We start from the raw sequence: 16,961 nt of genomic DNA, 5'->3' as shown, positions 1-16,961 counted from the left end.
GCTATTACAAAACTTCTGTAGTTGATACTAATACCCGTAAAATTTCACATTTCTCATATTCAATTTCCAAAACGCAGCAAAAAATAATATGCCATTAAATATTAAATCAAAAGTATACAGGTGCATCTCAATAAATTAGAATGTCGTGGAAAAGTTCATTTATTTCAGTAATTCAACTCAAATTGTGAAACTTGTGTATTAAATAAATTCAGTTCACACAGACTGAAGTAGTTTAAGTCTTTGGTTCTTTTAATTGTGATGATTCTGGCTCACATTTAACAAAAACCCACCAATTCACTATCTCAACAAATTAGAATATGGTGACATGCCAATCAGCTAATCAACTCAAAAACCCTTTAAAGGTTTCCTGAGCCTTCAAAATGGTCTCTCAGTTTGGTTCACTAGGCTACACAATCATGGGGAAGACTGCTGATCTGACAGAAGACAATCATTGACACCCTTCACAAGGAGGGTAAGCCACAAACATTCATTGCCAAAGAAGCTGGCTGTTCACAGAGTGCTGTATCCAAGCATGTTAACAGAAAGTTGAGTAGAAGGAAAAAGTGTGGAACATAGACAATCTATGGGGTATTGTCAAGAGGAAAATGAGAAGCAAGAGACCAAAAAGTGCAGATGAGCTCAAGGCCACTGTCAAAGAAACATGGGCTTCCATACCACCTCAGCAGTGCCACAAACTGATCACCTCCATGCCATGCCGAACTGAGGCAGTAATTAAAGCAAAAGGAGCCCCTACCAAGTGATGAGTACATGTACAGTAAAGGAACCTACTTTCCAGAAGGCCAACAATTCACTAAAAATGTTTTTTTTTTGGTCTTATGAAGTATTCTAATTTGTTGAGATAGTGAATTGGTGGGTTTTTGTTAAATGTGAGCCAAAATTATCAATTAAAAGAACCAAAGACTTAAACTACTTCAGTCTGTGTCCCTTGCATTTATTTAATACACGACTTTCACAATTTGAGTTGAATTACTGAAATAAATGAACTTTTCCATGACATTCTAATTTATTGAGATGCACATGTAGATTAAAGCTTCCTCCTTGCTTAAAAACAAATTTTTTCCCCTCTGAATATTACTCTTCAGCTCTTGGTCTGCGAATTGTAGTTTTGCTATGTTTGTTTGTTAATTGTCCATATTATTATGATTAATATTATTATCCAGTAGGGGTGTAACGGTACACGTACTCATACTGAACATTTTCGGTACAGGTCTTTCGGTTCAGTATGCATGTGTAACGAGCAAATCATTCAATTTTTTTCAGGAAATTCAGACAATAAATGCCGTTTTGACGTTCTTTGATGTGGCCCGACAGATCGCCGTTTAGAAGCCTCAGTTCTGACGGAAGCGTTGAGCGCGATCATCCCTTCATCATTACTACTAGTTTTAATGCGAAATATACATGAATGAATATCTCATGTAATCGCTCAGTGTTTCAATTGCGAAAAGACGTCATTAAAACAGCTTGTAAACAAAATGTCACGTAGCATTTCAATTACCTCAGGCAAGTCATCAGTGTCTACAGCTCGTAATTTGCTAGAGAAATGGAGTCTAGAAAAGATCATTTTGAGAAACATTATACTTCATTATATTTTACTTTACCTGTTAGTGATGTCTTAATTATTTAATATGTTTAAACAAATCTTTTATGAAACACGTTGTGACAGCCACTGTGTAAAGGAATATATCTCAACAACAACATAGAAACTGTATAAATTAGAAGTTCATTGAAAAACTACATTATGTGCAATTTACATGTTTGCATAAAAAATTAATTTGAGTGTTGATTATAGTTACAAATAAATAGTAATTGAATTTTGGGCTTTGTTGTTAATTGTATCCTTAATGTAAAATGGCTCCCTATAGTTTAGAGCAGAAGCTGAGGTAGATTGTTATCCCTAAGAAAATTTTAATTGTAATTTAATTGATTTAAAAAACAAACAAAAAAAACTATTTGTTCAGTAAACCATTGTTTAATTAAAAAAAAATTTATTTTTATTTTTTTTCTCTCCTGCTGTACTAAAACTATACCGAACCGTGACGTCAAAACCGAGGTATGTAACCATCATGTTTGTGTACCGTTACACCCCTATTATTCAGTATTTAAATTATGCAAACACTGCTTCATGGTTTTAATTATTTTAAATATTTTTTTTAATAAAGTCACTAATAAAACAAAGGAAAAAAGAAACAAATTGTAATGAAGAGAACAAAAAAAAGATGCAAACTAAACGAGTTTTTGAGGTACTTGTAGTAGTATAAATTACTCGCACATAAAAAAAAATGAACAAAAATATTTTATTATTATTATCCCCCCCACCTGTTTCAGACATAATTGACTCTAATCTCAAAATGACTCACGTTGTCCATGTGCTTCCAGCACTGGTCTAGATACTGTTGGGTCTTCCGTCCCTCCTGGAGATGCTGTTGATCAGACAAGACACAGTTTTTGTTTAAAATACAAACTTGCATTTAACGTCACCAGAGCGTGCAGGTGTCTCAGATGCATGTATTTGGGACTCACAAGTTTTCTCTCTCCTTTCAGGTCCTGTGAGTACCTCATCAGCTCCCCATACACTTTGTGCCCCATCTCCTCAGCAACGACCTCTCGCTGACCTGCGTAGTCATTCAGCTCATTCAGTATGGAGTAGAATGACAGACAGGATGTGAACCTGCAGGAAAAAAATATTCAACAATGAAGAAAATGGTAACATGATCCGTTTACATCTTTTATTTATTTTTATTGGCATAACATCAATGACCATTTTTAGGGCAAAATCTAAGTAAAACACTGCAATAAAACGTACATTTTTGGACTTGTGAACGTCTTGCATCTGAACTAAAGGCTTACATTCTAATATGAGACATTAAGAGAGATGTCTATGCCCTCATAAAAAATTAAGTGCATTTATTACCAGTCGCATGCAGCTTCTTCTCAAGTTGCCATCATGGGCCCTGGGGGCCAGCAGACTCTATCTGTATGCTGATATTGACTAAAGGCCAGTCTGCAAAGCATGATTAGCTCACTATATTAAAAAAACACCTTTACAAACATGCACACACTTTGCAATGTGTGTGTATTGGGAAGACTGGATGGAGTTTTTTTGTCCAAAGCAAATGGCCCCCACCTCCAGGGCTGAGTTCTAATTGGCGGGCTGTCTGTACACTACATGAATGTCCTGGGACAAAAACACATGCTGGGAGAAATTATGCCTATCTAACGGAATTCATTACGGGATATGGGAGGGTCTGGAGCTGACACCCAGCATATACTCCCCTGTTTCTGCTTTCAACCTAAAACTACAGCCAACAGGGTAGAAACATGCTGCTTAGGACAGCAACTGCAGCCAAAACATACAATGAAATGATATCATGAGTTCAAATTGAAAGAATTAATGGTAGTTCAAACATTTATTTTTGTATTTCCAGTTTTTATATATATATATATATATATATATACATATTCATACACACATATACACTACTGTTCGAAAGATTTTTAATGTCTTTTAAATAAGTCTTTTACGCTCATCAAGGCTGTGTTTATTTAAAAGAAAAAAATACAATAAATACAATAAATACAACAGAACACAATTATAGTAATTACAATATAAAATAATGAAGTCCTGTGGAGGAAAAGCTGAATTTTCATCAGTCATTACTACAGTCTTCAGAATCACATGATCCTTCAGAAATAATTCTAATACGCTGATATATTATCAATGTTGGAAATGGTGCTGCTTTATATTTTTTGGGAACCCGTGATACTTTTTTTCAGGATGTTATGATGAATAAATGTTAAAAAGCACAGCATTTATTCAAACTACAAATGTTTTTATTCATTTTAGACAGACTATCTATGAGGAAATAGACTGCGGAGTGATATGAGACACATGGAACTAGCCTATCTATATAGGAAATTACATTGTGGATAATGATCAATTATACAGTTTGAATATTTGACCAAAATAATGTCATGACTGACCAAAGAGAATCAAATATTCTAGAAGTATATGTAATAGTCTGTTACTACCTATACACAATTAACTTTTTTTGACATCATCCATTAAAAGTGTAAAAAGCTGTGAAAATAACCACTTGAGAACCACTGGAGCACGCTAGAATAAGTGAAAAGAACCAAAAGTATGCAATTGATCTCACCTGGGCTCATCATCTTTGGAGCGCTTAGGGCAATATTTCTTAACCAGACTCCTGTTGGGCAACAAAAAAAAATATTCAGAACACACAGACACAAAAACAGCACATGTAATGAAAAGATCAAACAAAACTACTCATTAGGGATTATAATATTCCTTAACATCAAAACTAAAGTTATTCATACAGCCACAAAGACAAAAAGGAGTCTGTCAACAGTGTTTACACTTTGTGCATCAGAGAATTAAAGTAGGCCATGGTAAACAGGCAAAAAAAAGTGATGGTATGCTAATCTGTCTTCCCTTTTCCCTCGTCCCACGCAGTATAAATTAATGGGAAGGAGCGCAGAAACAAATCTTATGTGGGAGCTCTTGAGATAAGCTGCACTGCTGTGCTCAGGCATGTTGCTGTCTTCAGGGATGGGGGATGGTGTGGGGGGTCCGCTGAGTGTGCTCATGGAGTGGGACGGCCCTTCTCCCCAACCCAGACCCCCATCGAGCTGCATTAATGATGTTTGGCACTTCCTTTACGAAAGCTTCCTCAAATCCACTTCATGAAATCGATCAAACAAACACTCACTTCCCCTCTCCTTTAGTATGGTTATGATTAGTACACTCATAACCAAAGTATCTCAGAATCTATTTTTGATTCAGACGATCTCGCTGAATTTTAGGGCTGCAGTAAAAACATAAGCATCTAACTGGTAATCAACAAACAGTTGTGGAAAAATATGCTGTGTGCACTTCAAGGTGTAATGTTAAAATGTTTTTTAACACAATAAATAGTAGCGGCAGGAATAGAGTCCAACATTTTGTATCGCTGTATGAATAATTTTATACGTTATGACAACTCTATGTATTATACATTTTTACAAATACTTTGTACGACATGATTATTTTTAAACTTAATACTGGTTATTAAATTAACAGATTTATTGTCATCAAACAATGTGAAAACTGAAAAACTAAAAATGTATTAATATTGTTAGCATATTTTTTTCCATTCTAAATATTTATAAACGCTTTATATAAATACACATATGCATGTTAATAAATAACATACATTTTATGTTAATTTGCATGTTAATTTATAAATACATCTTTTATAAATATAATTACTAACATTATTTATTTAATTTAAACAGGATTTGAAGGAGACAACTGGACAATATGTGAAACAATATGCTTTTGATAAAATGCAGCAAAAGCTGACCTTTTTTCAACAGATTAATCAAAGAAAATATCAATTGACTAATCATCCAAAATAGTTATGTGCAATCCTGCTTAACAAATAAAATATATAATGCAGTAATACATGATTAATTTGAAAAATGATATTAAAATCAAACAAGGGTACTGTGGTTCGGCTCCATTCACCCCTTACTATGGAAACCCTTGAGAGAGAAAACAGTCTGGGTGTTGCCATGTGTGACTGGCCGTGCCTCGAGGGGGGTTTACAGAGCAGTGTGAGACCTGTCAGGTAGAATGAATGTGGTACTACGCTAGAACCTTCAATGAGATTTGAGAGGGGGAAGAGGATCGACTCTATAACCGTATCCGGGCAACAGCAGAATGTCCACAGGGACAGAGACATCCCGGAAGAGGAGAGAGGATAGGAGGCCACAGCTGCAGTCATTGCGTGTCCTTTGGCGAAATCACGGTGTGTGTCTCATTCTCAGTTTGATCTCATTTCAAATCTTACAACTTAGAGCCTGCAGGGATTTTTGACCCCTGATTTGTCGCTCACCCCTCACGCTGTATCTCAAGGCAAAAACCAATATTACCATATAAGGAACTGATGGAGGGGGGGGGGGAAAGAAAGAAATCAATAACATGGGTCAAACCAGATGTGCTCATTAGGATAATTAAAGCCTACCATCATTCCACTATAAAAAAAATGATTGGACAAGCCACATTAAAAACATATGCACACCTGAAATGGCACATCAGTTAAATATTATAATAATTTGCAAAGATATAAAAAATGTACCGTACTGTAAATGACTTTTCTGTTTTTACTATCAACCTTTATTTACATAACGGCCTTAACATTTTTTGCTGCTGCCAATAATAAAAGCAAATAAGATTGATTAGTGTGCATTAAATTATAAAAGTGTCAAAGTGTTACAAAGTAAATTAAGTAAGCAATATTTAGTGTGTTAATTTTAATAGCAATATCACCTCAGATGAAGAGTTAGATATTGTTAATAAATTGTTGCAATGCCTGTAAACTTCAGGAATGAATCAGGATGGACCAAACTCATTATTATAATATACTGGGCTTCTTTTTGACCAATTAATCAACTAGTTGTTCAGGAAATTGACCCACTTGACTCTATAAGCTTCTAGTTATGTGCATCTCTTGTAAACATGGCTACAAATATTGCTGTTTAAGGCATGTTGTTAGATGCTCACCGTAGCTGCTTTGCATAGGCCTGCTCGATCTCCAGACGCTCCTTGACGAACTTTGCATAGCGCTCTAGGAAGTCGATGCCCCACTGTGAGTGTTTGTCGAGATTGTCGAACTGGTCCTGATCAAGGAAGAAAGCAGAAAAGAGAAAGAGGTCCAGTGAGAGGGAGTTTGATCTGTCACTGGGCTGCTGGTCCCAGACAGGAAACATGAATATGGAAGGACTTGTTTGAAGAATATTAAACATTTGCAGGGTGAGTGCAGAATATAAATCAACGCTGAATAAACTTTCACATTGCAAACAAAGATTGTTTCATTGCTTTGAACACATTTTCAACCAACTCAAGAGGAAAATCTTTTAAGAGACGTTTAAGGCAAGGAATTGTTTTGGCAAATATGATTCTCCTCTGCAGTTATTTAACCAGCTATAAAAACATATGCAGGTTTGTATCAGCCTGCTTTACAAAATCTCACTGCTTTTATCTGTTATTCCAGGCATGCTGAGAACGATTCCGCCACCTTCATCCAGCCAGCTTGGATGAAGAATAGGGTGAGCTGAAAGTTTCAGCTTAAGACTGTTACATCACATTCCTCACCACCAACCCGACAACACGGACATGGTGGATCCAAACACAGTCCATCTGGGTTCTGAGCGACAAACAACCCTACGGAGGAGTAAGTGACACCTACAGCATTACATTCAAGGACTATTTCTGGTAAAGACTTGGATGTAGCCAGACTGAGAGTGAGAACACCTACAATGGCTTCTAAAGCAAACACTGAATAGCTAAATAATCATAAAATTTAATAAATTACATATAGATACATATTATAAACTATTATTAAATTTTTTTTACCACTGCAGTTACAGTTAGTGGTCGACCGATATATCGCCATGGCCGATAAGTTTTTCTGTTTGGCCGATGCATTCGAGGCGGGACTTTTATTTTGACGCAGTGCTCACATTCGCCCTCGTGTTCGCCGTCGTCGTTAACAGTTCTGTCTACTACGGATAGAAGTCTGTCTAATAATCCGATAGAACTGTTAAACAAAGGAATTAAAATGTATACAAAAAGTATTATAACGATTGCTTTTATATTATTAGTAACAAAGGAAAACATAATACTTTCTCGTTTGCTGTCAGCATTCAGCAAATACGCATTTACATAATTTAAAACAAATCTTTGAATGGCTAATGAAAATTTTATTTCACAAACCTTGCAAACTTAGTCGAATCCAGTTGTGAGATCTTGTGAAGTGTGCATGTGACCTGCATGATCGCGTGTTCTCTGCGTGACTTTCGGTCCGTGCAAATTGAATGCTTTAAACATTAAATTCGTGATTTCAAATTATGCTGCGCTTTATGGATTTGCCCACTATCATATTCATGTCATTTTCACTGTGTGCTGTATGTAAAATGAGTGTTACCTTGGCTTTATTTGAAAAAATATGATCCCCAATGCACACAAACTTCCCAGAATACTGAGTGCTCTGTTGGTTACGGTTTACTTCCTTTTTAATTATATTTTTATTAAATATTTATTTGTGAAAAATACTTTGTAATTTAAAGTATAAGTATGTTTATTTTACAAATTAATTTTTTAATCCATTTTCAAATGTTTTAAAAATTTTTAAATATTAATTAAAATAAATACAATTATATTGGCTTTATATCGGTCACCCTGCTTTCCAAGATATCGGCATCGGCTGTCAAAAGACCAATATTGGTCGACCACTAGTTACAGTATGGAGCCCTGTGAGGTCTCAGGCTGAAGACCTGCCTGTAACTGAATGTGAATGCAGCAACAGGCTGTATAGGCTAAGTCTGTCTTGGGTCAGACAGGGCTTTCTGGTGATGATGATGATGATGATGATGATGTTTGAGAAGTAGAGACTGAACGAGAGAGACAGACAAGCTGTGTATTAGCCCGAGGCCGAGCCAGTCTGTTCACAGGGGGCACAAGACAGTCTATCTACTGTTCAACAGGAGACAAGAGAGACATAGTAATGCAGCTTCAAAGGATTCATCACAAATCCAAAACTACGCATGTGTCATAATAAAGTATGATATCACATTATAATTTTATTAAATTTTTCCTAATATTGGTGACTAGTCAACATTTGTCAAAAAATAATGACCATTCAGTTTTAAGGTGCATTACATGGGAGCTACATTACAGCTAGCAGGGTTTGAACCTACAACCTTTTTCTGACAGGAGAGAAGAGGAGAGCTTTGTTCTGGAGTTCTGGCACTGACTCTGTGAGACAGACTGAGATTAGATGCAGTCAGCGTACTTCCTCCACTGAAGAACAATGAACAGACGTCTTTACAGCACCACACGGAGCATGGAGCACAGATTACAAGCTCATTTAATCAGCTTCACCCTGAGGACTTCTGATGAACATCATCAGGAATAGAACACATGACCGATAAGAAACAAAGTGAAACCTTGGGTGAACCCAGCAAAAGATTCCTGACTATTGTGTGATGTTACACCAAGGACGTACACAACAGGATGGGAATGGCACATTAACACATTGACCCCAACAAAATTAATAGAGTATTCATTAGGGCTGCACGATAAATCGCATGCGATATTTAATGCGCATCTTGTCAGAAAGCCGGTTCTGTAATCAGCGGTAAATCTCCATCACGTGCGTGCTTTCACATTGAGCAGCATTAACTACACTAGGGATGGAACGATTACCGGTTTCACGATAAATCACGATAAAATGCCCAGATGGTTAGTATTATCATTTAAAATTTAATTATCATCAAAACCGTATTTGATTATCGCGATTTTGAAAACTCGCTGTAAATCCTGTCCAGCCAGCATCAGTCTGACGCAGGAGCAGCATGCAATGTTGTTGTTGTTGTTTTTTTTGCCTGAGACGAAATGGCGGAAAGCAGCGACAGCGCTCGATTTTTCAGCCATCTAAGAGGACCAAATCGTTGGTCTGGTCGTATTTTGGCTTTTACAAGAGTCCTGAAGGCAATTTAATCGAGGACTGTCACCCTGTCTGCCGATCTTGCAAGAAGACAGTCGCTGCAAAAGGGGGAAACGCATCAAATCATCTTCGTGACCACCACCCACTGTTATATAGCGAATGCAAGGTACCTTTTACCTCAATACCAAACTGGACAAATAATTGGACAAAAAATATTGATTAGAGATTAAATATTTAGTTATCTCACTTGTTTAACCACAAAGCTTCCGCGAAGAAATGTTCGCAGCAAGTGGCCTTGAGCCAAGACGAACGAACATTCAAACTATAAGGTTGACATTTAAGGGATAATGTATTGTATATTCATAGTTAACTTATTACACAGATTTTTTTTGTTTACCTATAATAATATATAAATACAGGGGTTTAAAATATTGAATTGAGATTAATGTTTTGAAATCTTACCCGTTTAAATCCATTATGAAAAGTGTACAAAACAATCATCAGGACAATATGATCACTACAGCAAAATTATAGTAGTATTAATATTAAATTCCTCTGATTTAATTTTCAATACAATCAAAAACTGAGACCCAAGATGGCAAGCTGCATTTGAATGAAACAAGAGAGCGCATCCGAGCCTCTGCGGTGATACAAGAGACATGGGGCGAATTCCAAACAGAAGTGAGCATCCCTATGCCCTACTCCCTTCGAAGGGCAGAGCCCTTGAAGTGTGTTCTTTGAAGGGTGCAGGGGATTACGGTCTTGTATAAGCGTTTGGAACTCCCTTGGCAAAGGGAATGACTGACCAAATGTTACCTTGATAACGCTTTGCGTGCGTGCAGCATTCAGTACTCCATCAGTTGTTGCAAATAAATATGTATAAGGTTGATATTTAAGGGATAATGTATTGTATATTCATAGTTAACTTATTACACAGATTTTTTTTGTTTACCTATAATAATATATAAATACAGGGGTTTAAAATATTGAATTGAGATTAATGTTTTGAAATCTTACCCGTTTAAATCCATTATGAAAAGTGTACAAAACAATCATCAGGACAATATGATCACTACAGCAAAATTATAGTAATATTAATACTAAATTCCTCTGATTTCATTTTCAATACAATCAAAAACTGAGACGCAAGACGGCAAGCTACATTTGAATGAAATTGAGAGCGCGCGTCTGCGGTGATACAAGAGACATGGGGCGAATTCCAAACAGAACTGAGCATCCCTATGCCCTACTCCCTTCGAAGGGCAGAGCCCTTGAAGTGTGTTCTTTGAAGGGTGCAGGGTATTACTGTCTCGTATAAGCATTTGGAACTCCCTTGGCGAAGGGAATGACTGACCAAATGTTACCTTGATAACGCTGCGCGTGCATGCAGCATTCATTATTCCATCAGTTGTTGCAAATAAATATTTATTATTATTATTATTTTATTCAAATATTGTCTAATTGTGTCTTTACTATTAAACGTTTTCAAACTAAACTTGCTTACACTACAGTCTTAAATCATATTTCTATCGCTGACGAAAAATTGCATTAAAATAGACAAATTGAATTAGCCTATTCTATTTATGTTTATATGTAAACTCGAAATCAACCCCAACTTTGCTTTAAAAAGCATCACAAGATCTCCTAACCGAAGATCACATGATTCATTGATCACATTGTATATATATATATATATATTTTTTTTGTATATATATTTTGTGTGTGTATATATATATATATATATATATATATATATATATATATATATATACACAATGTGATTTCTGTTAGTGATTATGTGATCTTCGGTTACATCCCTAAACTACACCGAGCCGTTGTTCACTGACGAGCTACGCAAAAAATCGTGTAGTTAATGCTGCTCAATGTGAAAGCACGCACGTGATGAAGATTTACCACTGATTACAGAACCGGCTTTACTGATAAGATGCGCGTTAAATATCGCATGCGGTTTATCGTGCAGCCCTGGTATTCATTAAGGATGCATATTTAAATCTAAATTATGATAATCAAAACAAATAAGGCAATTATTATTTTAAATAGACTATACTAATTATTAGCGATGCACCGATTGCATTTTTCTTGGCAGATTTCGATTTCCGATTTTTTCGGAAGCAGGAATATTGGACTGCTGTCTCTTTAAGAGTTTATCCACGGACCCAATATACTGTTACACAACATGCGTTCTCTTTCTCAACTATTTAACGTTCCAAAACTGACTGTGTTTAACTGAATATTCGCCAAGACGGTCATTTTGACAATTTTGTATGTATTTGAATGCTTTAGCGCAGTTAGCCACTCATTTTGGTATCTGTGGCTCACAAGCTGTTTGAGACTGAGCACGGCTTGTGCGCTCCACCTATATAGATCAGTGATGCTACGCGTGCTTTTGGTGTAAGCGCGACCTGGCCGATCGATCGGTGCATCTCTATTAATTATGCTTTGGCTAATAACCACATAGCAAATATGAATTTTGGCACCATATTTCATATATTTCATATATATTATATTATATATATATATATATATATATATATATATATATATATATATATACACACACACACACACACACACATATATACATATACACTAACAGCTAAAATCAATAATTGTAAATAATACAAGTGAATTCAGACATTACAGCATTATATAGACACATGATACATACATGCATATGCTAAATTTAACATTGTCACTGGATCCTCAACCTAACACTTTAATACTTCAGTCAAGCCAGTAGAACACACTGGGGCTCATCTGTTCAGTGGTCTGTATTTTGAGCTGACTTGATGTTTTTGTTATACTGAGCATCTTATTTAGCTAATGAGTGCACAAATCAGTGAATGAAAGAAAGAGAGAAAGAGAGAGAGAGAGGGGAAGATGAAGTGCAATTAAGATAAAAGTGGAATCTCATGCTCTGTTTACACACAGGACCAAGTAGTTAATAATTACTCTGGGCTATAACTCTCATGACAGGCATTAGGCAGAATCCTGTCCACTTTTAACAGAGCAAGCAATTCAACGACAGCACCTGACAGTCAAATCACATCAGGTGGGAGGTTTAAATCCAAATGATCTTCCTAAAACTGATGAGCGCTGCATAAACACATAACGCAGACATGTGTGGGTGATTCTCCAGGCCTGGAGGGAGTATTACACACAGTCCTGTTAGTTTAATACCGGTCGCTGCAGAAATCGAGGAAATCGTCTTAGCAGCACGCTGATGCTTCACTCAAGTGGAAAAACAGCATCCCCCCACCATCTGCCAGACTTTAAGTGTCATTTGACACGCACATGCATACACATACATGCAGTTAAGGTAAAAATACGGAGATCACTCATATCCAAGTAAACATAATAGGGACATTTTCCCATCAAGTCTGTGGGTTGAAGTACTAGACAACTAACTTATGTTAAAGACGTCCTGTAAAATCAGGCTGCTTTCAGGGCCACAGGATATTGATCAGACATTTCTTAGGGAGATCTGGACATCAAGCACCATTTCTTCAATATTGACTGATATCCAACAAACAAAAGTATGCATATAAATTATACATTTGTAATTAACTATATAGGGTAAAAAAGGTCTTGCCATTGAAATGACTGGGAAGAATGTCCCAATTATCTTGAATTAACCAATACCAAAATGCCAATACCAAATGTTAGTAGTACGTCAATGAAATTTCATTATTTTATACCAACTTTCATTCTACTGCAAAAAGTTTATGCTACTGAACAATCCTTTATTTAAAAATTGTATTAAATATATCAATATTAACTAAATTTAAAAAAAATATATATATATATATATATATAATATAGCATTTAGGTTGCATTTCTATGCTGCAAATTTTAAAAGTAATTATTCTTGAACTTTTGGCATTGTCATTATTCATTATTAAAGTACCATCAATACTAATATCTTACAATAATTGTTCCTATATATTCTAATACTTTGAAGGATACAGGGAACCCCCCAGCTCCAAACGGCATTCATTAAGATTAACCATAAAACCGGTCAGCGTAAAGAGGGACCATCTATTGATATAGGCATAAATCATATCACAAAACGAGTGAACCTTAAACCAATAAACAGAATATTGTTACGATCAGCATGGAAGGGGCTGGTTCCTGGAGTGGGTGTGGCTTATAGTGACACATAATAACTGAAATGTCCTAGAGTAACACTAACGAGTTTAACACAAATGGAAGGTTTGGCTGAGATAACGCTTTCCTTTCTATTTCAGTTTAAATATTTTTTGGTTTCCTTGTTTTGATTTATTTAGGTTTGACTTGCTGCATTTATAATTGTATATTTTTTCATTAACTTTTTTAAAATATGTATTTTCATTCATGTTAATATTAATAATTAAAAATGATATCATAAATAATTAACATTAATATTAACATTCATATTTTTTCACATTTCACATGTTACTGTGTGTGCATGTATATGTATATATATATGTGTGTGTGTATATTAGGGGTGGAACGGTTCCACTTACTCACGGTTCAGTTTGTATCACGGTTTTAGAGTCACGGTTTCGGTACGGTTCGGTATGTGCTATGTTTAGGAAAAAACTATACTGTCAAATAAAAATAAAGAAAATAAATATAATCTAACTACAAGCAACAGCACAAATAAATACAATAGAGTAAAGATACAAATAAAATAAACAATGATTTCCAGGATTGTTTAGGTAGGTCTAACATTAGTTTTTAGGTACAGAAATTGAATAAAGTAATGAAATGTAAAACAGCATTGCATATTTCACTGTATGAGTGAATTCTTTGTTGTTGCTGTTTGATTAATAGTGCTGTCACTTTAAGAGAATGCACTGATCCAGCCGGCTATGTCTGCTATAGGATACTTACCAAGACGGACATTTTGACATAATTGTTGTGTGAATTTGTCCATTTAAACACAATACTTCAGAGAGAGCTAAATATTTGCACATGTTCTGAGGCACGGGTTTGCTTGCTTCGGATGAGCGCGCACACAAATCTTCTCACTGTGCACGCAAGCTTGCGTCCTCTGGCTCTTAAATGTTTAAACTGGCAAAGCTTAAATGAGTTTAGTTTAAACACAGATATCAACGTGTGCTGTTCAGGTCTCACCTGTGCGCGCATGCTATCATCCCCCAGGTGATGACGTAATAAATGACTGCTCATATTCCAGCATACGGCATTCGCATTGAACAAAAGTGAATGGTTTGTCCACAGTTTTTTTTTTCCCTCATCACTGTTGTAATGCACTTTGGAAGCCAGAATGCGCATCCATCAACAGAAACATACATTAGCCGAACCCTGTTTGTTTTACGTGTTATTTATAGCAAACCATATTACAGATGCGTTGTCATTTAAGTTGAACCGCGGTCCTAGCGCGTGCCGAACCGTGTGTGGAGAACAGTACGGTTTGATTTTGAACTGTTCCACCCCTGTATATATACACACACACACACACACGTGTAAATATAAATGTATAATATATATATTCATACATAAATAGTCATAGGGTTTTGCACTACACACTGGAAGATTGGCCAACCAGCGGGTTCTCTCTAAACACACACAAACACACACCAAAACACACCTATGACATCCAACAAACAGCTTGATCCATGGTTCTTGGCGGCATGTGTTCTCTGACTGGCCCGTATGCACCGTCGATGATATGGAGATGGTGGTCTGTCATCTTGTTGTGAGGGTCTGTTCTTTTGGCTGGAGTGATTACACAAGCTCATGACTATGGATGCTAAATTAAAATCTTTCACACATCTTTGTTCACACTCAAAACCCAGCCTGTTCATATATTATACAGTGTAAATGAAACAAAGGCAGTAGCCAAGCGCTGGCATAATACATCCAATTCTCTGCCTGGTGCCCGGTTACCATTGGTGCCAGAGTTGGGCGAGCATGCTCAGTTTCTATCCTTACATCACCCTCTCTTCCAAGTGCTCATGAATAATTAATGTAATAAGTTGATGCAGGCTCCGCCTCCACAGGCTGACTGGCAATGCAGTTGCTAGGAGACAAAAGAGGTGGGCCAATCTCAGTTTACAGAAACCTGATAGAATTCCTAAAGTTAAGTCTCAAGAGACGGAAACGTCCCAGACCCCCTGCAGAAGGGAGTATGTCCAGATTCACTTCTGATGTGCAACAAATGAGAATATTCTGAGAGAAAAGAAAGGGGGCTCATATATCTTGTCGTGCTTGCAAAAGCAGATTGGATTTCCCTCTACTGAATCAAGATGAGCACTTTAATGCAAGGTGATTCCAGCAGTGCTCCTTTAACATTTTTTTCCCCAGACATTCCCATCTCACAATTCCTGTCTCTGCTAGTTATTTTGTGTTTCTTTCCATCTCTCTCAGCGGAGCCTCTTTGTTTTTGTTATGATGATCTTCATCAAGACTTTTTATGAATAATATCTGCATGTATAATTCCAAGGCTCTTCAATATGCAGATCTCTGCCACTTTCATCTACTCTGAGAAAACACTGAAAAATGTGTGCTTTTATGGATCATTTAGCAACTATACAAATACATAATTTCTTGAGCCTTAATGTAAGACAAATCAGTTTTACAAAGGCACAATATGTTTCTATATAACAGGAGATTGCCATATGGTTGGTTATTTTAATAAAAGTATTATTTAATAACATTGGAATAACATGAACTTTGGAACAATCATGCAAAACAAGACCAGGAACATGTACTAAGAAAGCCAACTCAACAAACTGACCTTAAGTAAACGTCTAGACTGAACATTACAATGAGAAGAGAACAGAAAACATGGAACAGAAAAAGTCAAATTGAGTCAAAAGTGTTGAGTTGTTTATGTGGAAACTTGAACTGTCTGAAGAACAGTAAGATTATCTGTGAATCTAGACAAAATAAAGACTCAGAGGAACAAACTAACAACTAGTTTGAGTTGAGATAATGGTTCCACTTAGGGGTTGAAGCAAAACACCCTACAAGACATTTCCGATTAGAATGCAGTACACAACACACTAAAAGTTAAAGGGGTCATATGATGCGATTTCAAGTTTTCCTTTCTCTTTGGAGTGTTACAAGCTGTTAGTACAGCCATGTGAGGGAGACGCTGTGTGTTTCTAGGCGAAAGCACTTTATTTTGCCTTCCCAAAGTAGATGCATTTAGTAATCTTTAAGATTACTTACAACAGAACAGCAATATATTTTATGGACGACCGTTTCATGAACCTAGGAGAGGAGGTAATTCTGACTTTGCTATGACAATCTGGCACTTCTGAATCAGCGACTGTAAGTATGTTTTGTTACTAGTTTAAGTATTTGCTATTGACTGTTCATGCACATCGTGTGTGTGCGAGAGAGAGAGAGAGAGAGAGAGAGAGAGAGAGAGAGAGAGAGAGAGAGAGAGGGAGAGAGACA

At 36.3% G+C, this 16,961-nt stretch overlaps 1 protein-coding gene across 2 annotated transcripts in view; it reads right to left on the bottom strand.

Moving 5' to 3' along the window:
- Positions 1-16,961, bottom strand: part of fnbp1l (formin binding protein 1-like) — a 60,054-nt gene that overhangs the window by 15,167 nt on the left and 27,926 nt on the right. For both annotated transcript variants that reach the window (XM_016290496.1, XM_016290495.1), the window contains exons 2-5: positions 6,587-6,702; positions 4,179-4,229; positions 2,542-2,689; positions 2,379-2,441 (exon numbers count right to left, since the gene is read on the bottom strand). In XM_016290496.1, coding sequence (XP_016145982.1) covers positions 2,379-2,441; positions 2,542-2,689; positions 4,179-4,229; positions 6,587-6,702 — 378 coding nt within the window. The remainder of the gene's footprint in view (positions 1-2,378; positions 2,442-2,541; positions 2,690-4,178; positions 4,230-6,586; positions 6,703-16,961) is intronic.

The sequence above is a fragment of the Sinocyclocheilus grahami genome, unplaced genomic scaffold (genome assembly GCF_001515645.1).
Source record: "Sinocyclocheilus grahami isolate Dianchi unplaced genomic scaffold, SAMN03320097.WGS_v1.1 scaffold259.1, whole genome shotgun sequence".
In the NCBI taxonomy this organism is placed as follows: domain Eukaryota; kingdom Metazoa; phylum Chordata; class Actinopteri; order Cypriniformes; family Cyprinidae; genus Sinocyclocheilus; species Sinocyclocheilus grahami.
The sequence above is the reverse complement of the archived record's forward strand: the minus strand, read 5'-3'. Positions and strand labels throughout refer to the sequence as shown.